The sequence below is a fragment of the Syngnathus scovelli genome, chromosome 5, assembly GCF_024217435.2.
Source record: "Syngnathus scovelli strain Florida chromosome 5, RoL_Ssco_1.2, whole genome shotgun sequence".
Taxonomy (NCBI): Eukaryota; Metazoa; Chordata; class Actinopteri; order Syngnathiformes; family Syngnathidae; genus Syngnathus; species Syngnathus scovelli.
Genome location: NC_090851.1, coordinates 20,819,130 through 20,842,440, shown reverse-complemented (window position 1 = coordinate 20,842,440; position 23,311 = coordinate 20,819,130). Strand labels below are relative to the sequence as shown.

The window sequence follows — 23,311 nt, the reverse complement described above, 5'->3', positions numbered from 1 at the left end:
GCTTGGTTCAAAGTGGAAGGGAGCTTCATTGTGCACTGAGTTTGACAGAACTGAGGAGATTTGATAAAAAATTGAATAATGCGTAGAGCTACAGAGAAAAGATTCAAGATTCAAGAGATTCAAGAGTTTTTTATTCGCCATGTTTGAGCGTGCCAAACAAGGAATTTGACTTCGGTAAATCACAGCCTCTGTTCAACATTTAGGTGACTAACAACAACACTCAGGACATGTGAAGAACGAAAGATATTCTCAAACACCCCCTGATCTTAAACTCCCAAGAGGGCAAGGAAAAACTCAAAACTCCAGCTAGGGGAAATGAGAAACCTTGAGAAGAGACCACAGATGGGAGGGTCCCTCTTCTAGGATGACCAGGCTGCAATGGATGCAGAGAGGACACATAGTACAAACAGTGTAGACAAAAAAGGTGTGGGGAAGAAGGGTCTGTTGAGATGTTACTTGCACGTTTCCTGGTCCTGGACAGGTACAAGTCTTGGATAGATGGGAGGTTGATTCCAATTATCTTTTCTGCAGTCCTTATTGTCCGTTGCAGTCTGTGCTTGTCTTGTTTGGAGGCCGATCCAAACCAGACAGTGATGGAGGTGCAGAGGACAGACTGGATGATGGCAGTGTAGAAGGTCTTCAGCAGCTCCCGTGGCAGGTTGAACTTCTTGAGCTGTCTCAGGAAGTACAGCCTCTGCTGGGCCTTCTTCCGGACAGAGTCTATGTGGCCGGTCCATTTCAGGTCCCGAGAGATTGTGGTTCCCAGGAACTTGAAGGTGTCTGATGAGAGAATAGTATTACTGCGGATAGTGAGGGGTGAAAGTGGTGAAGGGCCTCGCCTGAAGTCCATTGTCATCTCCACGGTCTTGAGCGGGTTCAGGTCCAGGTGGTTTTGGCTGCACCAGTGGACCAGCCGCTCCACCTCCTGTCTGTACGCAGTCTCATCACCGTTCTGGATCAGTCCGATGAGAGTGGTGTCGTCTGCATACTTCAGGAGCTTCACGGAAGAGTCACTTGCGGAGAAATCGGTGTAGAGGGAGAAGAGCAGTGGGGAGAGGACGCATCCCTGAGGGGCTCCAGTGTTGGTGGTCAGGGTGTCAGATGTGATGCTCCCCAGCCTCACACGCTGTCTCCTGTTGGTCAGGAAGCTGGTGATCCACTGACAGGTGGAGGCAGGCACCGCAAGCTGGATGAGCTTCTGTTGGAGGATGTCAGGAGCGATGGTGTTGAACGTCGAGCTGAAGTCCACAAACAGGATCCTGGCGTACTTTCCTGGGGTGTCCAGGTGTTGCAGGATGTAGTGCAGTCCCATGTTGACCGCATCATCCACCGACCTGTTTGCCCGGTAGGCAAACTGGAGGGGGTCCAGCAGGGGGCCCGTGACATCCTTCAAGTGGTTCAGTACAAACCTCTCGAAAGATTTCATGATCACAGATGTCAGCGCAACAGGTCTATAGTCATTCATACCTGTGATGGCGGGCTTCTTGGCCACTGGAACGATGGTGGAGCTCTTGAAGCACGAGGGCACCTCACACAGCTCCAGGGAACGGTTGAAGATCCGTGCAAAGGTGGGCGCCAGCTGCTCAGCGCAGACTTTCAAGCAGGAAGGTGACACGCCGTCTGGGCCCGGTGCCTTCCTGATCTTTTGTCTCCGGAACATCTGGCGCACTTCCTCCTCGCGAATCTGGAGTGCGGGCGCGGCCTCTGCAAGAGAGAGAGTCGGTGACCACGGTGATGGAGGTGTGGACAGAGCAGTTGTGGGGGGAGGTGAGTATGTGGATTGTGTGGATTGTGCTGCAGGAGGTTCCGTTGTGTGGGAGGACCGATCAAACCTGCAGTAGAAACTGTTTAGCTGGTCAGCGAGCCTTAGGCTCTCCACAGGACGGGGGGTTCGTTTCTTGAAGCCCGTGATGCTCTGCAGGCCTTTCCACACTGTTGAGGGATCAGGATTGGCAGAGAGGTGTCTCTCCAGGCTCTCCCCGTAACACCTCCTGGCTTTCCTGACCTCTCGGTTCAGTGTGTTTCTGGTCTGCTTGAACAGGTCCCGGTCGCCGCTCCTGTAGGCCTCCTCCTTGACTTTGCGCAGCCTCCTAAGGTTCGGTGTAAACCAAGGTTTGTCGTTGTTGTACGTGCAGAAGGTCTTAGTCTGCACACACAGATCCTCACAAAAACTGATGTATGATGTGAGTTCATGCAAGTCTGAATTTGCAGGTTCAAAAACACTCCAATCGGTGCAGTCAAAGCAGGCTTGGAGGTCCTGCCTTGACTCCACTGTCCACTTCCTGACAGTCCTCACCACAGGCTTAGAAGTTTTTAGTTTCTGTCTGTAGGCAGGGATCAGATGAACTAGACAGTGGTCCGAGAGTCCGAAAGCTGCACGAGCCACAGAGTGGTATGCATCCTTAATTACGGTGTAGCAGTGGTCCAGTGTCTGTGCCCCTCTGGTGGGACACATTATGTGCTGTCTGTATCTGGGGAGTTCGTGTGCGAGGTTCGCCCTGTTAAGATCGCCCAGAACAATGATTTGTGAATTTGGTAGAAGTTTCTCCATGTCTGTCACCTGGTCAGCCAGCATCTGCGTGGCTTCACTCGCACGTGCGTGTGGTGGGATGTAAACAGCCGCCATGACGATCGAGGAGAACTCCCGTGGTGAATAGAACGGCCGGCAGTTTATGAAAAGTGTTTCTAGGAGAGGGCTGCAAAACTCTTTCAACACCATGACATCGGTACACCAACGTTCATTAATGTAGAAACAGAGACCACCTCCCTTTGATTTTCCGGAGAGCTCCGCGCTGCGATCTGCACGCGTTAGCCGAAACCCAGCTAACTCCATGGCGTGGTGGGGGGTTCGTTCGCTAAGCCACGTCTCAACAAAACACAGCGCGGCGGATCTGCTGAAGTCCGTGTTCCTTGAAGTGAGGAGCAGCAGTTCGTCCATCTTGTTCGCCAGGGAGCGGACATTCGCCAGATGAATTGACGGTAGGGCAGAACGGAACGCTCTCTGCCTCAGCTTTACGAGGGCTCCCGCTCGTTTTCCGCGTCGCCGCCGTCGCGCTAGCTTGTATAGCACCGCCGCTCCGGCTAAAATCTCCGACAAACAGTCTGAATCAGAGAGAACAGGAGAGAAAATACCAGAAGAAGACTGACCGATGTTTAACAGTGCTTCTCTAGTAAAAGTGATCCGGGATGGACAGCAGAAGACACAGAAAACACACAAAATAAGACAAAGAAACAGAGAGCGACTCACCGTGGCAGCCATCCGCGGCGCCATCAGATGACGCGTCATAATCGGAGAATGAACAGATTTGAATAGAACAAATAGGCTAAAATGGTAGGAAACAAGAGCAAGATCTGATATTTTGGCTCGTCAGGCTTAAGAAGTAGAGGTTGAGTTATAGAAAATTTTAGAACAGGACATTTGGACTAAAGTGAATTTAGTCAAGAGGAAGCTAGGTTGCTCAATGTACCTACTCAATACAATACTAAGTTTTTTTGTACCACAGTGGAGGTTGGATGGTCAGAAAGTTAGATACGTTCAATTTTCGACTTTCACACAATCATGCATAGAAGTCGCACAAGGCGACAGTCAACAAGACAATGAACGGGTCACTTACGACTGCACCGACATGGAAAAGTAGAAGCAAGAGAGCTGAGTAAGGGATTATATGTTAAAAAGTCCGCTATACAGTTACCAATAGGAGATTCTACCAAAAGAAGCTACATGAGAGATGGATTAGAATCCCTTTGTCTGTGTGTTCTGTGTTCGTGCGTAATCTCTGTAAAGTTGTGACAGTCTGTTGTCGTTCGTCTGAACTTTGTGTGCGCGTTTTGTGCATGCATGCATGCAGATGTGTGTGTGTGTGTGTGTGTATGTGCACACCCTGTGTGGGTGCGGGCATGTGAGGAGGAAGAAGGCATGGATAAGATAATCTCCTTTAAAACAGGAGGCAATCAATGGGAAAGCCCCTGTCATAAGTAGTCTTTGGTTAGAAGGAATCATTAGGAAGTGCTCAAACTCTTCCCGCACACTCCTATCTGCCCAGTTAAAAGGGGATTACAATTGACTACAAGAGTTGCAAAGAACAGATGAAGAACAGTCCTTGGCAGATTATATGATCAGGATGCTCAAACTGAAAGATGTGTCAAATGCAAATTTACTGCCGCCTGATCTTGCCTCCTCACAGGTCGACAACCCCATCAATCCAGGAGACTGGGTCTACATCAAGGTCATCAAAAGAAAGACCTGGGCCAGCCACGGTGGAAGGGACCATTCCAAGTCTTGCTGACTACCCCCACCGCAGTGAAGATCGCTGAACGGCCCAGCTGGATTCACCTCAGCCACTGCAAGTTGCAGAGAGTGCTGGACCTCTAATTCGGAGTGGTGGGGCGTCTCAATGTTGGTGAAGCGAACAACGATCCCCACTCCGCTAGGCGAGGGGATGTCCCGGTGTCTTTGCCATCCTAGTAGCAACGGGGCTCCATATGCCAGATGGATCCTCTGCTGCATTGTGGTTGGAGTGTGCTATGGTCTATGGACTCATCTAAACAGACCAAGTGACAATGTTGACCGTGGAAAACGATGGTCACATGATGAGAACTTTGAAGACTGGTCATGGGACCCCAGAAACCCACATGAAACCAACACTTGGTACCGGTATGTAAAGGTCACTGTGAGAGCTCACACACAGGAGGGATGTTATGTGTGTTCGAAACTCCCCCCTTCCTCCACGCAAGTTCACTTGGAGGCCAAAGCAATGAATGTCACTGAAGCGAAATGTATGGCATCCATGGGAGGAGTTGGATATCAACACCGAGCTGTCACAGTCAGTGAGGCTGACCCTTCCCGCCCAGGACTTGCAGAGGGTGCCTATGATCAGCTTTTCTGGGCAAATCTCAATGTGACTGTCAAAGGATGAACAATACCGCAAGTGGCCTACACAGAGAGACCAGCTGGAGTGAATTACACGTTACATCCAAGGTAACGGGACCCACAAATGCATTAACGACGACTGCTCTCCAGGAGGAAACTGGATGGGAGCTGTGGACATCACTGCTCAGTGTCAGGATAAGAGAGACATTTCAGGTGGTGAGGGCTCTACGACTAACATGGCTGCACCATAGAACGGAACATACTTCATACAGAATGGCTGGTGGCTTTGTGGTCACAAGGTTTATCCGATGCTGCCCGCCAACTGGACAGGAGTGTGTGCACCAGTGTGGGTGACAGACCACACCTACAGAATACAACATCATCAGCTGACGAAAGCACACAATTCTTCTGGACGTCGGCGCAGGGCGGTTGCAACCTTTGACCCTCATGACCCAGTCTGGGGTGCGAACGTTCCAGACGAACATAAAGTATGGTCCGTTGAAGACAAAGTTGTTTATGCGCTTCTTCCTTGGATCGGAGTTGGAAAACAATCACTCTTCATCGAGACACTGAACTATCGTTTTCAATCCTTTGTGAATCTCTCACTGCAAGTCAACGATGGACAAAATAGAGAGATTCAGGCTATTAGGCTGATGGTCTTGCAAAACAGGATGGTTCTGGACTTGTTGACGGCAGCACAAGGTGGTGTGTGCCACATCATTGGGACTTCCTGTTGCACATATACATACCGGGAGAAAATGACACGCACATCAACGACGCCATGAATTTACTGAAGAACTTACAGCAGGCCATGTCAAATGACAAAGTCCCACATGAATGGGATTTCTTTTCATGGCTATTCTCTGGCAACTGGTGGCAACTGCTGTTGAAATTTGTGTCTTCTGTGCTTGTTGTGCTGGTGTTGTGCTTGTTTACGACCTCTGTTATCCCATGTTTGAAGTCTGCTGTGACGAGGGTTGTGTCTTCTACCGTGGCACAAGTACATATACAACTTCTTAGACGTGACGGATGTGATAACGATAATGAAACGTGGATTGCGTAGATGCTGTTCTGCTGAGCATGTTTTACAGAAACTTGATGATTTGACCATCGAAAATGGTTCTCAAGTGATGTATTCAATGATGTACTGTTTCTGTGTTTTTATTTTTTATTGATAGCATTCTGGTTGCCTAAGGCACAGCGACCGTGTGAGACTTTTCCAGCACTAAATTGTGCCGCAGGTTTTTAAATCACACACTAAGTTTGAACTGGAGTATTGAGGAAAAACCTCAGCTTCACTGGAAATTATTGCTATCATTGTTCGTTGTTTTTATCATGTATCACCCTTCACGATACCCAACCCGTCCCATTACTTGTTTTTTATTGGGTGTTTTTTAATTATTATTTTTGCTATTCTTCTTTCTTCGTTATATTTTCTTGCTTGTCTTTGTTGATTGTGGTGGCATAATCATATGATAAAACAGGAGGGAGATGTCAGGGTTTTCCAGATTATCTTTATTGTATGATTATGTTGGAATGCAACCTGTAATAAATATCCTAGCTTGTCCCATCCTACACAACGTCGTAAATCACCCCTTGCTATGTTTTGATTAGAGGTCAAGGGCTTTCTCTATCCAGTCCACTCTTACCCCCACCCTGTTTCTCTTAATAAAAATGCTCTTGCAGGAGACGAGAGTCAGATTTCATACGATCGTCACTGTATGCACAGCGACGAATGGACTCTCCACCTGCAGGTGTCTAAAAGAACTTACTTGTCTCCCGTGTGGTTCTTGCAAAATAAGTTAGAGTGAGCACAACACTAACAGTGATACTAAGTGGTGGAACACTGAGGTCCCACATATGAGCGTGACCTCGGTCTCGGCATCCAGTTGAAGCCTAAACAAAGTGCTGTTTGACGGAACACAAGTCAGAGAAAAAACATTTGCAAATGTCACGTTGATGGAGAGTTGACAAGATTTGGGAGTGGGAAACAGGATGAAGCATTCCTGAGAAAATTGTTACTTCCGTGAGAACATAGTCACCTCATCTGGTTGAATCCTGTTGAGACCGGTTGAGATGCAGGTGCAGTCTATTCTGGAAGCATTTGAGTCATCTGAGGCCAACGTATGACGTCATGGAAAAAAACTGGTACGTGACCAAGCAGGCATAGTACCCACGGACTGGACTGGTATAAAAGGTTTGTTCGGACAAAGAGCATCGTTCTCTCTCGCCCGGTGGGCTCTCCCCAAGAACGCCGATTAGACAAACATAGATTTCATTCTTTATGAGATTAACCCAAGGTCCGTTAAAATGAATTTATGCTATCTTCAAATTGGACTTAGTCAAATTTTAAGCTCAAAGACAGGCTAGGAGATGCAGACCTTGGTGCAGGAGAGAGGAGTCATTTTTAGGGCATCATCATCTCCATTCTTTAGGCCATCCTGTTCTTTTAAAAAGAATTCGGATTTTGGAACAAGGAGAACTGATCACTCGACTTTTCCACCAAACAGCATTTTAGACCTCTAGCCTCTTACCATTTTTGACTATATTTTTGAGTTTTCAATCGAGAGAACTTCGAGACTGAATAATTTTTGCTCTATTGAGAATGGTGAGTGGAAATGATTGTTAGTTGTTCGAACAATTGAAACTTGTAATTCTCTTTCTTGCTTATTCATTAAATTTCTACTTTCTAATCATTTAATTTCGATTAATGATTATTTTGATCTTTTATGCTTTAAATCTCTTTAGTTTCTCTATCATAGTCATACTTTAAACTGTTCAGTTCTTTTTCTTTCACGAAGACAGCTTTAATCCTTGACATCAGAGTGTGTCAGAATCTGGTTCGAAACCGTTAAAAAAGTCAAAGTCAAAGTCTCCTTTATTGTCAATAGCTCCGCATGTCAAGACACACAAAGCGATCGAAATTACGTTTCTCACTATCCCAGGGTAACAAGACAGAGTTCACAACGCACATACAAGTAAACAACACAGGAAAAATAAAACAAGAAGATGAACAATAAGAGTGATAGCACGCTAGCCGCTCCCGATCCACAGCAGAGTCCGGAAAGATGACAGTCAACCAGGCCACTGTGAACACGAGCACACAGCAGGCACGCACTGTCCGGTTCGTGGATCTTATCAGGCGAACGCAACCCATCTTGTCGTCCCGCGAACGAACGTACGCCAGTAGAATGGAAGGCACGGCTGGGCGAGGTGGGGTGGCCGCAAGCCTGGCCCGATGTCTCCACTCTGGCCCCTCTCCCGCTGCCTCGCAGACCCGCTGCCGACGCATCCCAACAATGCTCCAGGACGGAGCAGTCCGAGCTCACGACGCAGTCCAACCGGGGGAGGAAGAGCAGGCCAGTCCGGCGTCGCTCCATGACGAAGCAGTCCGAGCGCCCTTAATCTCTCCGCACCAAAGTCCAGAACGCCATAAAACCCACTTCCGCCGATGTTGAGCAGAACATGCCCGCCGCACTAGTAGCACGACGTATCACACGAGACGAACATACACAAAACTGCCGGACAAACACTCAGTAAACACTCACAAAACACCGAACGGGACAGAGAGTGGCCGCTGCGTGTGCACGCGCCGCCATCTAACTTAAGCTCACCTAGTGTGAGTGTACGCTAGTGAAAATAAACGAGTTCCCGCGGTCTTAACGAAGACAGCTAAACTATTCTGAGCGGATAACAAAAGCAACAATCTTATTAGGAAAGGAGAACCGCTGAAATGGCCGCGATCGAGGAGATCCTGGGTCTCGACAAAGTAGTTACTCAACCCTCGGGTTTCTTTGATTTCAGCGGGACTGGCGTCCGGAAATGACGGAATTAATCTAACAATAGATTAGTTACCTGAACAGCGGTTAGACTCGGAACGAATCTTCTTTCCGTACCGGCTTAAATAAATTCTCGTCTCCTCTACAGACTGCGTTACTGCAGAGGGGCTAAAGTACAGAATTTTACCCTTTAAACGGAAAGCCGGTCACTTACATCAGATAAGTGCACGATTGACATTGAGCAATCCAAAGCAAGGACGCTGAACCAGCAGTGGTTCTCAGCTGAGAGGTAAAAGGGGATTGCACAACCCTCACAGATCAGCCGAGATTGTGCAATTCTATGCTATGCAAAGTATAGATGCCAGTAAGAGCGGTTGCAGAGAGGCCTATAAAAAAGCCACCGCAGACAACCACGGGGCTTCTCTCTCCCAAAGAATATTAATACGTAAAGAAGCCCGCAAGAGTTCCAAGACTCTTTCCAGCCTCAGAAATCTTAGTGTAAGACGCAAGATCGCTTGCTTGGATTAACTTGGATTTACTTGGACTTGACCACATTTCACAAGGAACTAGGTGAGGGGAACGGAGTTTTCCGTGTTTAAGCCAGGGGGAGGATAGCCGTGGGGGCGAATGCCGGTCCTCTCGAGGCCAACCTATTTCCCAAATTTGAATTCTAGAAATAAAAGCGAACTGATCACTCGACTTTATTTTCACCAAAAATTGCATACAACTTGTAGCCACCTTTTCCTACTTTACTGATTTATGTTTTATAATCACAAGGACTCCGTGACTGAATGATTTTATTTGTACGGGTATCAGTGAGTGAAATTGTTCCAGTTGTTGGAGGAATTAAGATTTGTAATTCTATTTCATACTTTTTCAATAAAGGTGGTTTGTATAATCATTTAATTCGTTGCGCGGTAATTTGTATGGCATATGCTATCGACTGTTTTTGATTTGACAATTCGATGCGGTCACAGGTAATTATTATGGTATAAAATTGGACCGTGATAAATAAGATTAATGAAGGCGTTTAAATTAGACTAGTTGGATTATTGTTGGATTCAAATCCATTCAATTGTTTGTTGGTTGCTGGCCCGTCCTGTACTTGACGGGTCGCGTTTAAATCTAACTTGGACAATTGACGCATTAAATTGCCTTCAAAATTATTTGAAGGATAATTTTATCCTGTTTAAATATTTAATTCGTTTAAATATTTACTTCAATCAAGTAATTCAATGAATGTGTTTAAATTAGATTAGTTGGATTATTGTTGGATTGAAATCCATTCAATTGTTCGTTGGTTGCGTTTAAATCTAACTCAGACAATTGACGAATTAAATTGCCTTCAAAACTACTTGAAGGGTAATTTTATTTCGCTTAAATATTTGATTCATTTTAAAATATCATTTGTTTAAATAATTGAGTTGTTTGAACCATTTCGAAAGTTAGGAGTTTATATATAGTTTTAGAACTAATGATTAATGTATCAAATTACTTCTCAAATACTATTATTGTCATACTTCCATTAATTCGACCCTTCATCGAATAAAGTGTCGGCTCGCTACTTCGGCAACAAAGTAGAGCTGACCCATATAAATAGTTACTTCGGCACAAATAGGGCAAGTGTGCGCTAGATCAACGAATCCCTGAGGTCTTAACAAAGACATCTAAAAATATTCTAAATATAAAAGCCTCAAATCACCGAAGGGAGCCATCAATATGGCGCGGTTATTCTGACGACGTGTCTCAAATTTAAGTTACTCAGCACGAGCGTCGTTTGACTTCAGAGGGATTGGCGTCATAAAGAGATTACATTGATTCTTTTAGAATTAATTTAACACAGGTGGTCAGAGACGGGAGTCCCTTCACCCTGGCTTATCTAACCCTTTAATGGGAAGCTGGTCACTTTAAAAAAAAAGTGCAGGTTTGACAGCATTTACCTTGCTCAAAATCACTTTTTCTTCAAAGTTGTTCTACTAATATTCCCAAGGTAATCTCCAACAACTTCAACCATTCAACCTGTATTTTCCTTTCATCCAGACAATCATTCATCCTTGCTCATTTGCATCTCACACAGCCTCCATAGAGGAGCTTTTCTGATCCACCAAACAGTTTTTGTCCGTCCTCCGTCCGTCAGCAGTCGGGTATGTTGGAATCTGGGTCACTGCACCAAAATGTTAGTGTTCCTCACTCTAACTTCTTTGCAAGAACCACACGTGAGACAATTTGGCCATTTCACGCTTGCAAGCGGAGCAAGCCATCAGCACCGTGTGGTACAGAGATACTTGAAAGCAGTCTGATTTAGGCCTCTTGCAAGGGAATATTTATGGAAAGACGGGTGAGAGTGAACAGGTTTCAGGGGTCACCTCTGCAACCTGGTTAATCAGTGCAGAGGGTCTTAGCTCTTTTTTTTACAAGGTTGTGGAAACAGAAATTAGTGGAGAATTTTAGATAACTAAGCAAGAATGTTTCCACATCATTTGGAAAGTTTCAACAACTGAATGTGGAAACTTTCCAGAGTCAAGGGAAGGTGAAAGGTTTTAACAAATTTGATGATTCTAGTCTACATTCCAACATATTCATATGATCACAATAATTTGTCAACCCTAACACTTTTGTTGAAGTGTTCAAAGTGTTCATAGTTGTTGAAATACATAGTCAGAATTCTACATTCATACATTCATTAAAATTTGAAGTAATAATTTTAGAAAGAGTGGAGCGGTGTGTAAGGAAGATGATATAATAGGGCAGTGGCCCCCAACATCTTTTCCACCATGGACCGGGTCGTAGTCAAACTGATATTTCGATGTCCAGCAACCCCCTGCAGTGGTGATAATTTCAATCTGGCTTTATATGGTGTGTTTTTTTATTTAAGATTTTCTTCACGGCCTGTTACAGAGAAGTCTGCAGGCTGGCACTGGGCCTTGGACCGGTGGTTGCAGACCACTGCCGAAACGCCAATGGGAAAAAAAATCTCGCCATTTTTCAGAACCCAAAGTATGCATCGGCGGCAAGAGATTGGTTGACAATAAACACCTCCCCCTCGGTGTGCGTCAGCTACTGGAGAGCGCAGAGAGCCGACCGAGGCAGTGGTGCAGCTTCTGCAAAAGCGCCACGCTCAAAGACGCGCACTGTCAGCGCAGGAAGCAGGACAAGGTGAAGCAAGCGGTGGATGAGGAGGACCATACGTTTGCATTCAAGGTCCAACTGGAGGACGCCCCGGTCGGAATCAAGGCGAAGGGTCTTCTGGTCGACTCAGGAGCGACAAAACACATCATCACTGACATCGGGAGATTTGTGCAGTTTGACCCAACTTTCAAGGCTCAGGGCCATATCCTCGAGTTGGCTGATGGAGACCGTGCCACCGGGATTGCTCAGAGGAAAGGCACTGCCAAGTTGCGCTTGAGAGACGGTAAAGGCCGCGTTGTGGATATGTTCCTGATGGAGGCGCTCTATGTGGCATCATTTTCCCAGGACATCTTTTCTGTTAAAGCGGCTACAGCACAAGGAGCGACAGTCATCTTCAAGGAGGGACAGAATCGTCTCATCCATAAAAATTGTACGAGTTTTGATATTCATATGAATGAGACACTGTTTTATTCGAGTACTGTTGAAAATGAGACTGATAAATGTAATGTGTGTTATGACATTCAAACATGGCATGACATTTTGGGACACTGTAATTATGATGACGTGTTAAAGCTGGTAAACGTGACAGAAGGAATGAAAATTAAAACTAAAAAGCCCAATATGACATTTGAAGTGTGTATTAAAGGTAAATTTGCTCAGAGCAGAAACAGAGATGCAGATGAAAAAGCTAAGAACTCCTCAATTCTCGGATTCAGGAGGAGTAGTGTGGTTTTCATTCTGACTGTAGAACAGTGGACCAGCTCTACACCCTCGGCAGGATCTTCAAGGGTGCATGGGAGTTTGCTCAATCAGTCAACATGTTTTGTGGACTTGGAGAAGGCTTTCGACCGTGTCCCTCAGGAAGTTCTGTGGAGGGTGCTTTGGGAGTACGGGGTGTTAAACCAACTAATAAGGGCGGTTCGGTCCCTGTATCATCGATGCCAGAGTTTGGTCCAGATTTCCGGCAGTAAGTCGGATTCGTTCCCAGTGAGGGTTGCGGAGTCCAACTGCTATTTGTCACCCATTCTGTTCATAACTTTTATGGACAGAATTTCTAGGCGCAGCCGAGGCATTGAGGGTGTCTGGTTTGGGGACCTCAGCATTGCATCTCTGATTTTTGAAGATGGGTTGGCTTCTTCAAGCCGTGATCTCCAGCTCTCACTGGAGCAGTTTGCAGCCGAGTGTGAAGCTGAGACCACGGTCCTTAGTCGGAAAAGGGTGGAATGCCCTCTCCAGATCAGGGATGAGATCCTGCCCCAAGTGAAGGAGTTCAAGTATCTTGGGGTCATATTCACGAGCGAGGGCAGGATGGAGCGTGAGATCGACAGGCAGATCGGTGCAGTGTCGGCCGTGAAGCGGACTCTGTACTGGTCCATCATGGTGAAGAGAGAGCTGAGCCAAAAGGCAAAGCTCTCAATTAACCGGTCGATTTATGCTCCTATCCTCACCTATGGTCACGAGCTATGGGTCGTGACCTAAAGAACAAGATCCCGGATACAAGCGGCCGAAATGAGTTTCCTCCGCAGGATGTCCAGACTCTCCCTTAGAGATAGGGTGAGAAGCTCAGTCATCTGGGAGGGACCCGGAGTAGAGCTGCTGCTCCTTCATGTTGAGAGTAGCCAGATGATGTGGCTCGGGCATCTCATCAGGATGCCTCCTGGACGCCTCCCTGGGAAGGTGTGCCAGGTATATGTCCCACTGGCAAGAGACCCTATGATAAGCCCAGGACGCTCTGGAGAGACTATGTCTCTCAGCTGGCCTGGGAACGTCTTGGGATCCCCCGGAATGAGCTGGACGAAGTGGCTGGGGAGAGGGAAATCTGGGCGTCCCTTCTAAAGCTGCTGCCCCCGCGTCCCGATCCTGGATAAGCGGAAGAGGATGGATGGATGGTTGGAAATCTTGAAAAAATAAGTGAGAATGATAATAGCAAAAAATACAACTGTTCAAAAAAATTAAACAAATGAACCGGAACTAGTGCAATAAACCCAAGACCAACAAACTGTTCACTAAAGTTTCTTTAATGCACAGTACAATTGGTTGCAAGGTACATTAGTACAATATATTGAAAAAGCTGAAAAAATTATGCATGTGTTATTTCTTGCCTCTTAATGTTACAGTTTCACCATGTTCCTTGATCAGGAATCAGTGTGCATTTCAGTCAAACCAAGACAGTACAAAGAAACAATAAATTGAACCAGTGTAGTTATATCTACTTCAAATTACAATCAACTAGACTTAACTCAACTTCACAGAAACATAAGTGAACACAAATCATGCAGGTATAGAGTTTGGAATTCCGTTAAGGCAATCATTTTACTTCATACCCAGACCATATGTTCTGCAAAGGAGTAAAATCCGAGCACACCATTACCAAAGCAACTGCTGGCAACAATATTTTCCTGAAAGCATTTATCTTAATTTCCCTCAGCCAATTTGTTTTGTAATAATACATTTTAATTCATTTGTCCATTCAAAATGGGTTAATCTTCTGAAAGTCACATGATGCGTTGACAACTGTGATCTGTTGAGTGAAACATTTACAGAAGCTGTGGACTGGGGGTTAAGTATTTTGCAGTGCCTGTTCTCCAAGACAACAAAGCAAAATGAACTCAAATTAAAAGCATGACAAGTCATTCAAGCAGCTCTCAATGCAATTGACCTTTTGTTCTTTTTGTCGCCAAGTATTTCTGCAAAAGAATGAACAAAACAATTGAATTAGATAGTCATCATGGCTTTATGTACACAGTGCTCATCATGAATACTGCTGCAGCCCCTGATTTTTTTTATCCAAATCAACTAGTCAGTGAACATGAGAACCCTTATCATTTTGATGCGGTTGACTTACCTGTGGTTTAATTCTTGAGACTTACAATGTTCCATGCAGTATAAAATAATGTAATATACGTATTTGCTAAACTTTCATGTGCACATAGACATTTTTGGCAACATAATCAAGCAACATTACCAAAAAATAATTTTCCTTTACTCTACACCGTGTGCACAATTATTAGGAAGTTGTATTTTTGAGGGTTAATTTTATGTTTGAACAACTACAGTGACCACAGTCAATCCAAAATGTTAATAAACTTCAATTTGATTAATTCATAAAGTAAAACTGAGGTTTGGGCTTTTTAAGAAGAAAATTTGTGCACAATTATTGGGACACTATTAGTGTACAGAAGTATTATGCGACTAAAAGAAAAACGACCATGTTCCCACATCACTTGTTTATTTTCATCTGTTTAAGTGAGAATAATAATCAAACAGCTCAAAATTTACGAACTGACATTTAAAAAAAAAAAGGAAAAAAATAAAATCAGTGACCAATATAACCAGCCTTCTTTTCAAAAACAGCCACAAGCCTTCCATTCATGGATTCTGTTAGTTTCTTGATCTGCTGACAATCAACTTTCCGTGCTGCAGCAACCACAGCCTCCCAGACACGGTTCAGAGAGGTGTACTGTCTTCCTCCACTGTAAATCTTCCATTTGAGAAGGGCCCGCAAGTTCTCATTAGGGTTTCGGTCAGGTGAGGAAGGGGGCCATGTCATCATTCTTTATTGGCCAGCCATGCAATGTAGTATTTCGATGCATGCGCTGGAGCATTGTCCTGCATGAAAATCATTATCTTCTTGAAAGATGCCGAATTTTTCCTGTACCACTGCTTGGAGAAATTGTCTTCTAAAAACTGGCAGTAAGTTTGGGAGTTGAGTTGGAGTCCATCTTCAACCCGATAAGGTCCAACTAGCTCATCCTTAATAATACCAGCCCATACCAGTACTCCACCTCCACCTTGCTGGCGTCTGAGTCGAAATGGAGTTCTGTGCCCGACACTGATCTAGCAACGGGCCCATCTATCTGGTCTGTCAAGAGTCACTCTCTTCTCATCCATCCATAAAACCTTTGGATATTTCATGGCCTAGTCTTGGCGTTTCAACTTGTGTCTCTTGTTTAGTGGTGGTCGAGTTTCAGCTTTTCTTACCTTGTCCATGTCAGTGAAGTACTTTGATGCATGCAATTGAGTATTGTCCTACAGGCTACAGGGAGTAGAGATACAGAAGTACTTAAGAGTCAACAGTCCAGAGCAACGGTGAGTGTGGAAAAGAGGTGAAGAAGCGCATCAAAGCAGGGTGGAACGTGTGAAGAAAAGTGTCAGGGGTGATGTGTGATAAAAGAGTATCAGCAAAAATGATGGGAAAGTTGTACAATGTGAGACCAGCTATGTGGAATGGTTTAGAGACAGTGGCACTGGGGGAAAAGACAGGAGGCAGAGCTGGAGGTGGCAGAGATGAAGATGCTGAGGTTCTCTTTGGAAGTGACGCGGTTGGATAGGATCAGGAGCAAGTGCATCAGACGGACAAGCGCATGTTAGGTGTTTTGGAGATAAAGCCAGAGAGGCCAGACTGAGATGGTTTGGACATGTACAGAGGAGGGATAGTGAATATATTGGTAGAAGGCTGCTGAGGATGGAACCACCAGGCAGGTCAAGAGGAAGACCAAAGAGGAGAAATATGGATGGAGTGAAAGAGGACATGAAGTTAGTTGGGGTGAGAGAAGAAGATTCACAGGATAGGGTGAGATGAAAACAGATGGTTCGCTGTGGCGCCCCTGAGGGGAAAAGCCGAAAGGAAAAGAAGTTGAGTATTCTATGCAGGCATAAAACCATGGTCTACTTGAAACGTTTTATTGTACCACTGCTTGAAGAAAGTGTCTTTTAAAAACTGACAGTATGTTAATTTTGATTCATCCATTTTCTGTACCCCTTTGTCCCCACGGGGGTCGCGGGCGTAATGGAGCCTATCCCAGCTGTCATCGGGCAGTAGGCGGGGGACACCCTGAACCGGTTGCCAGCCAATCGCAGGGCACACAGAGACGAACAACCATCCGCTCACGCACTCTCACCTAGGGGCAATTTAGAGTGCTCAATCGGCCTGTCAAGCATTTTTGGGAATGTGGGAGGAAACCGGAGTGCCCAGAGGAAACCCACGAGGGCTTGCGGAGAACATGCAAACTCCACACAGGGAGGGTCGGAGGTGGAATCGAACCGGCACCCTCCTAACTGTGAGGCGGACGTGCTAACCAGTGCTCCACCGAGCCGCCAATTTTGATTCATTTTTGTTTTAATTTTAGAGTTAATTTTAAGTCCATCTTTAACTCAAAAAAGTCCGAGCATCTCATTTTTAATAATACCAGCCCATACCAGTACTCTGCCTCCACATTGCTGGTGTCCTATTACTGATATAGCCATGGTCTAATCTGGTCCATCAAGTGTCTTTCTCATCTCATCAGTCCAAAAGATCTTTGTCAAATCTGTCTAATGATATTCCCTGACCTATTCTTGAGGTTTCAATGTGTACGCCCTGTTCAGTGGTGGTCAGGTATCAGCTTTCCATACCTTGGCAATGTCTCTGAGCACTAAACACCTGGTATTTCTGGGCACGCCAGGTAGATTGAAGTTCCAGAATATGGTAGTACTGAAGGATAATGGGTTCCTGGTCTTAATGTTTCAGTTTTCTCAAATCTTTGGCAGTTAATTTGCATGTTTTTCCTTAATACAAACTGGGTTGTGAAATTGTGCAAAATGTAAATAAAACCAAAATACAATGATTTGAAAATCCTTTTCAACCTATATTCAATTGAATACACTACAAAGACAACATATTTAATGCTCAAACACATAAACTTTATTTTGTTTTTCAAATAATAATTAACTTAGAATTTCATGGTTGCAACACGTGCAGTAGAAGTTGGGAAAGGGCATGTCTAAGTCTAAGTCTAAGTTTACCACTTCGTTACATCACCTTTCCTTTTAATAACACTCAATAAACGTTTTGGAAGAGAGGAGACTAATTCTCTTAGCTTCTCATGTGGAATTCTTTCCCATTTTTGCTTGATGAACCGCTTCAGTTGTTCAACAGTTCGGGGTCTTCCCTGTCGTATTTTACGCTTCATAATGCGCCACACATTTTCAATGGGAGACAGGTCTGGACTGCAAGCGGGCCAGGGGAGAACCTGGACTCTTTTACTTCGAAGCCACGCTGTTGTAACACGTGCAGAATGTGGCTTGGCATTATCTTGCTGACATAAGCAGCGGCATCCATGAAAAAGACGTCGCTTGGATGGCAGCATATGTTGCTCCAAAATCTGTATGTACTTTTCAGCATTTATGTTGCCTTCACAGAAATGTAAGTAACCCATGCCATGGGATCTAATGCACCCCCATACCATCACAGATGCTGGCTTTTGAACTTTGCGCTGATAACAGTCCGGATGGTCCGCTTCCTCTTTGGTCCGGAGGACACGACGTCCAGTATTTCCAAAAACAATTTGAAAAGTGGACTCATCAGACCACAAAACACTTTTCCATTGTGCATCAGTCCATTTTACATGAGCTAGGGCCCAAACAACCCGGCGGCGTTTCTGGATGTTGTTCATAAACGGCTTTTGCTTTGCATGGTAGAGTTTTAACCCACACTTACTAATGTAGTGGCGAACTGTATTTACTGACAGTGGTTTTCTGAAGTTTTCCTGAGCCGATTTGGTGATATCCTTTACACACTCATGTCGGTTTTTAAAACAGGGCCGTCTGAGTGATCGAAGGTCTCGGTCATTCAGTCTTGGTTTCTGGCTGTGGCGCTTACGTGCAGTGATTTCACCAGATTCTCTGAACCTTTTGACATTATGGACCGTAGATGTTGAAATCCCTAAATTCCGTTCAATTTTGCTTTGAGAAATGGTGTTCTTAAACTGTTCAACTATTTTCTCACGCAGTTGTGGACAAAGTGGTGAACCTCGCCCCATCCTTGCTTGTGAATGACTGAGCATATTTGGGGAGGCTCCTTTTATACCCAATCATGGTACCCACCTCTTCCCAATTAGCCTGATCACATGTATGATGTTCCAAATAGGTGTTTGATGAACTTTTCTCAGCTTTCTCAGCATTTTTGCCACCTCTCCCAACTTCTACTAGACGTGTTGCAGCCATGAAATTCTAAGTTAATTATTATTTGGCAAAAAACAATCAAGTTTATCAGTTTGAACATTAAATATGTTGTCTTTGTAGTGTATTCAATTGAATATGGGTTGAGAAGGATTTTCAAATCGTTGCATTTTGTTTTTATTTACATTTTACACAATTTCCCAACTTCAACCGAATCCGGTTCCTGCCACCCTGTTGACTATTTGCAATGAAATGTTTGATGGTTCTGTGATCATGCCCTAGCAATTTCAAGACTGTTGCAAACCCCTTAAAGACCTTTTAGAATTTTTGACTTTTTAGTCTTTTTTTTGGCCTCATTTCGCCTTAGGAAAACAAGCTGCCTATTAATGATGCACACTGTGATATAGGGTGTTGATATCCTGAGGCCCTACCACCCCCTCACTATTTGAATACACATCACTTCATATACTTGTATCGAGTAAGCTTTCAAGCTTATACGTACAGCATGGAGTTGGAAAATATGAGTAAAAATAATCATATGGTCAAAATACACACTTGCCTAATAATTGTGCATAGTGTATTGTACACACATATAGAGTACATACAGATACATAGATACATACATACATTTAGAAAGTAATAAATGTTCTTTCATACTTGCACGTTTTCAAAGTGCTTGAAGCTTTTGCAATGGGTGATCTGTGTGTCTTTACTTCCACTGAAAAAACGGTTACACGCTTTGCAGAAGAAGCCTGTTTTAGGAACCAAGAATTCCATACCTGAGAGACGGAGAGAAAGGGGGAGGAGAGAGAGAGAGAGAGAGAAAGAGAGAGAGAGAAAGAGAGAGAGAGAGAGAGAGAGAGAGAGAGAGAGAGAGAGAGAGAGAGAGAGAGAGAGAGAGAGAGAGAGGGGGGGGGTCAAATGGGCGCTGTTAAAATCTTGAACCCCGCATGCAATTCAACATCCTGCGGGGGCTCTCCTGGAAGGGGCGAGGTTCTTCTAATATTAAAAAAAAAAAACAAAAAAAAAAAACAAAAAACACAACAACAGGTGATAGATGAACTTCCTGACTCTGCAGCACAACAACAGGTGATAGATGAACTTCCTGACTCTGCACACCAAAGGGTAGTCAACAAAACCTGTTGCATGCTAAATCAAAAACCTGCTACTTGTCAGACCGGGAAAACTTTTTTCTTTTGGATTTATGAACCTCTCCACAACATAACAGGTGCAGATATCCCTAACTCCATAAAAATAAAATTCCTTTTCAGTCAACACCTGACACCAATGTCAGTTTATGTAAATGAAACAAATTCATGCAAATTTGAAGTGCATACTCTCACTGACAGAATATTGTATTCCTAAATCTTTAAATTACAATATAATTGGGGAGTGGAATTGAATCAATTATGTTTTCAAATATTAACCACTTAAAAAGACTGCGCAACAAAAAAAAACATTTCAGTATAAACAAATCAGTTAAAAGCACCTTTTTGACACAACACACGTAACAAATTACACAATACAATTTCCTCATGATGTGTATACTGTGTATCATCCAAAGTTTGTAAAAATACAAAAAACGTAGTTACAGTACAACTTTTTGATTCAGTCATTCAATGTTCATACATTTCAAAAGACGTCTTACCAACTGGTATGCTCGGATCAAAATGGACAGTTTTGTCTGTGGCCATGGGAGTTTCTGTTCTTGGCTTATCCTCACTCTTCTTTTCATTGACTTTTGGGATGTCAGACATCATGTGTCTCCCTATGTGAACATAAGATAATACAGAACAAGAACAGAACAAACAGTCTTAGGTTTTCATGAAAAATCAATGACTTCATCTAAACCCCATATGGCAAAATGTTGGTTTGTTCATTCTTACGCACTAAACAACAATATTACCAAAATCCAAATGAGATGCTGTAACAGTGCTATCAAATAACATGAATTTGTATACAGTGATCCCTCGCCACTTCATGCTTCACCTTTCATGAATGCGCTACTTCGTGGGTTTATAAGTGACGTGAGAATGGTGTTTAAATACACACTGATAGCACAGGCCTCTGAGAGTCTGCCTCTGGCAATGTGAGTCATTGCGGACAAGAGTGGGAAGCACGGCAGCCAGCCTGTCACGAACGAGGCAGGACAATCATGTGCAACACGGACTGTTTATTTAGGGAATGCAAGAAGAGGAAAAGGGAGGCTAGAACGCCAACAGAACAGGTGGATGAGGAAACTAACGAGCCGGTTAGCGAGCTAATTTGATTGACTGATATCTTTATCCATCCATCCATCCATCCATCCATCCATCCATCCATCCATCCATTTTCTGAACCGCTTAGTCCCCACGGGGGTCGCGGGCGTGCTGGAGCCTATCCCAGCCGTCATCGGGCAGTAGGCGGGGGACACCCTGGACTGGTTGCCAGCCAATCGCAGGGCACACAGAGACAGACAACCAATCTCACTCACACTCACACCTAGGGACAATTTGGAGTCTTCAATCGGCCTACCAAGCATGTTTTTGGAATGTGGGAGGAAACCGGAGTGCCCGGAGAAAACCCACGCGGGCCCGGGGAGAACATGCAAACTCCACACAGGGAGGGCCGGAGGTGGAATCGAACCCGCACCCTCCTAACTGTGAGGCGGACGTGCTACCCAGTGCGCCACCGAGCCGCCTGATATCTTTATTTCAAACATATTTAAAACATCCATCCATCCATTTTCTGAACCGCTTAGTCCCCACGGGGGTTGCGGGCGTGCTGGAGCCTATACCAGCCGTCATCGGGCAGTAGGCGGGGGACACCCTGAACCGGTTGCCAGCCAATCGCAGGGCACACAGAGACAAACAACCATTCGCACTCGCACTCACACCTAGGGACAATTTGGAGTGATCAATCGGCCTACCAAGCATGTTTTTGGGATGTGGGAGGAAACCGGAGTGCCCGTAGGAAACCCACGCGGGCTCGGGGAGAACATGCAAACTCCGCACAGGGAGGGCCGGAGGTGGAATCGAACCCGCACCCTCCTAACTGTGAGGCGGACGTGCTACCCAGTGCCCCACCGAGCCGCCTATTTAAAACATAAAAAGAGAAAAAAATAAAAAATAATAAAAACCCCAAAACCCTTATGACGAATAAAATATATGGACTTGGTTTTCCCTTGCCCGGACGCGAGTCACCGGGGCCCCCCTCTGCAGCCAGGCCTGGAGGTGGGGCTCAAAGGCGAGCATCTGGTGGCTGGGCCTTCGCCCACGGGGGTCCCCCTTCCCATGGGCTCAACCCCTGTGGGAGGGGCCAAAGACGTCAAGTGCATAGTGAGCTGGGCGTCGGCCAAGGGCGGGGAACTTGGCGGTCCGATCCCCGGCTGCAGAAGCTGGCTCTTGGGACATGGAATGTCACCTATCTGGCTGGAAAGGAGCCGAGCTGGTGTGTGAGGCAGAAAAGTTCCGACTAGATATAGTCAGACTTGCCTCCACACACAGTTTGGGTTCTGGTACAAGTCCTCTCGAGAGGGGCTGGACTCTCTTCCACTCTGGAGTTGCCCATGGTGAGAGGCGTCGAGCAGGTGTGGGTATACTCATTGCCCCCTGGGTGGGCGCCTGCAGATTGGGGTTCACCGCGGTGAACGAGAGGGTAGCCTCCCTCCACCTTCGGGTGAGGGGACGGGCCCTTTTTGGAGTCCTTAGAAGAATTGCTGGAGAGCGCTCCTTTTGGGGACTCTATTGTTCTACTGGGTGACTTCAATGCTCACGTGACCTGGAAGGGCGTGTTTGGAAGGAACGCCCCCCCAATCTGAACCCGAGCGGTGTTCTATTGTTGGACTTCGTTGCTCGACACGGATTGTCAATAATGATGCGAGTCACCCCGCTCACTCTTTGTTTGATCTTCTGCCCTCTGGGAAGAGGTACAGGAGCCTGCGCTCCCACACCGCCAGACTCACCAACAGCTTCATTCTCCAGGCTGTTAGGATCCTGAACTCTCTTCCCCCTTCTGCGTAGCGTCCTGTACTTATTTATTGTGTTATGTGTTTGTTTATTATTTATTCATCACTCTTATTTATTCATTGATTGTGCCTTCTTGTTTTATTTTTCTTGTGTTGTTTACTTGTATGTACATTGTGAACTGTCTTGTCACCGTGGGATAGTGGGAACGTAATTTCGATCTCTGTGTGTCTTGGCATGTGAAGAAATTGACAATAAAGCAGATTTTGACTTTGACTTTGAACACCATGTTCAAACATAAGGGTGTCCATGTGTGCACTTGGCACCAGGACACCCTAGGCCGCAGTTTGATGATCGACTTTGTAGTCGTGTCATCGGATTTGCGGCCGCATGTTTTGGACACTCGGGTGAAGAGAGGGGCGGAGCTGTTAACTGATCACCACCTGGTGGCTCCGATGGTGGGGGAAGATGCCGGTTCGACCTGGCAGACCCAAATGTACTGTGAGGAACGTCTGGCAGAATCCCCTGTCAGGAAGAGCTTCAACTCCCACCTCCGGCAGAGCTTTTCCCACGTCCCGGAGGAGGCAGGGGACATTGAGTCTGAGTGGACCGTGTTGAGGCAGCCGACCGGAGCTGTGGCCGTAAGGTGG

The 23,311-nt window shown here is 45.4% G+C and overlaps 1 protein-coding gene across 6 annotated transcripts in view; it reads right to left on the bottom strand.

Moving 5' to 3' along the window:
• Positions 1–13,775: 13,775 nt before the first annotated feature.
• The window catches only part of LOC125969619 (zinc finger protein 638), a 155,889-nt gene continuing 146,353 nt past the window's right edge, over positions 13,776–23,311 (bottom strand). For all 6 annotated transcript variants that reach the window (XM_049721886.2, XM_049721887.2, XM_049721888.2 and 3 more), the window contains 3 exons: positions 20,366–20,485; positions 19,375–19,496; positions 13,776–14,465 (listed from right to left, as the gene is read on the bottom strand). In XM_049721886.2, coding sequence (XP_049577843.1) covers positions 14,424–14,465; positions 19,375–19,496; positions 20,366–20,485 — 284 coding nt within the window. In that variant the 3' untranslated portion in view covers positions 13,776–14,423. The remainder of the gene's footprint in view (positions 14,466–19,374; positions 19,497–20,365; positions 20,486–23,311) is intronic.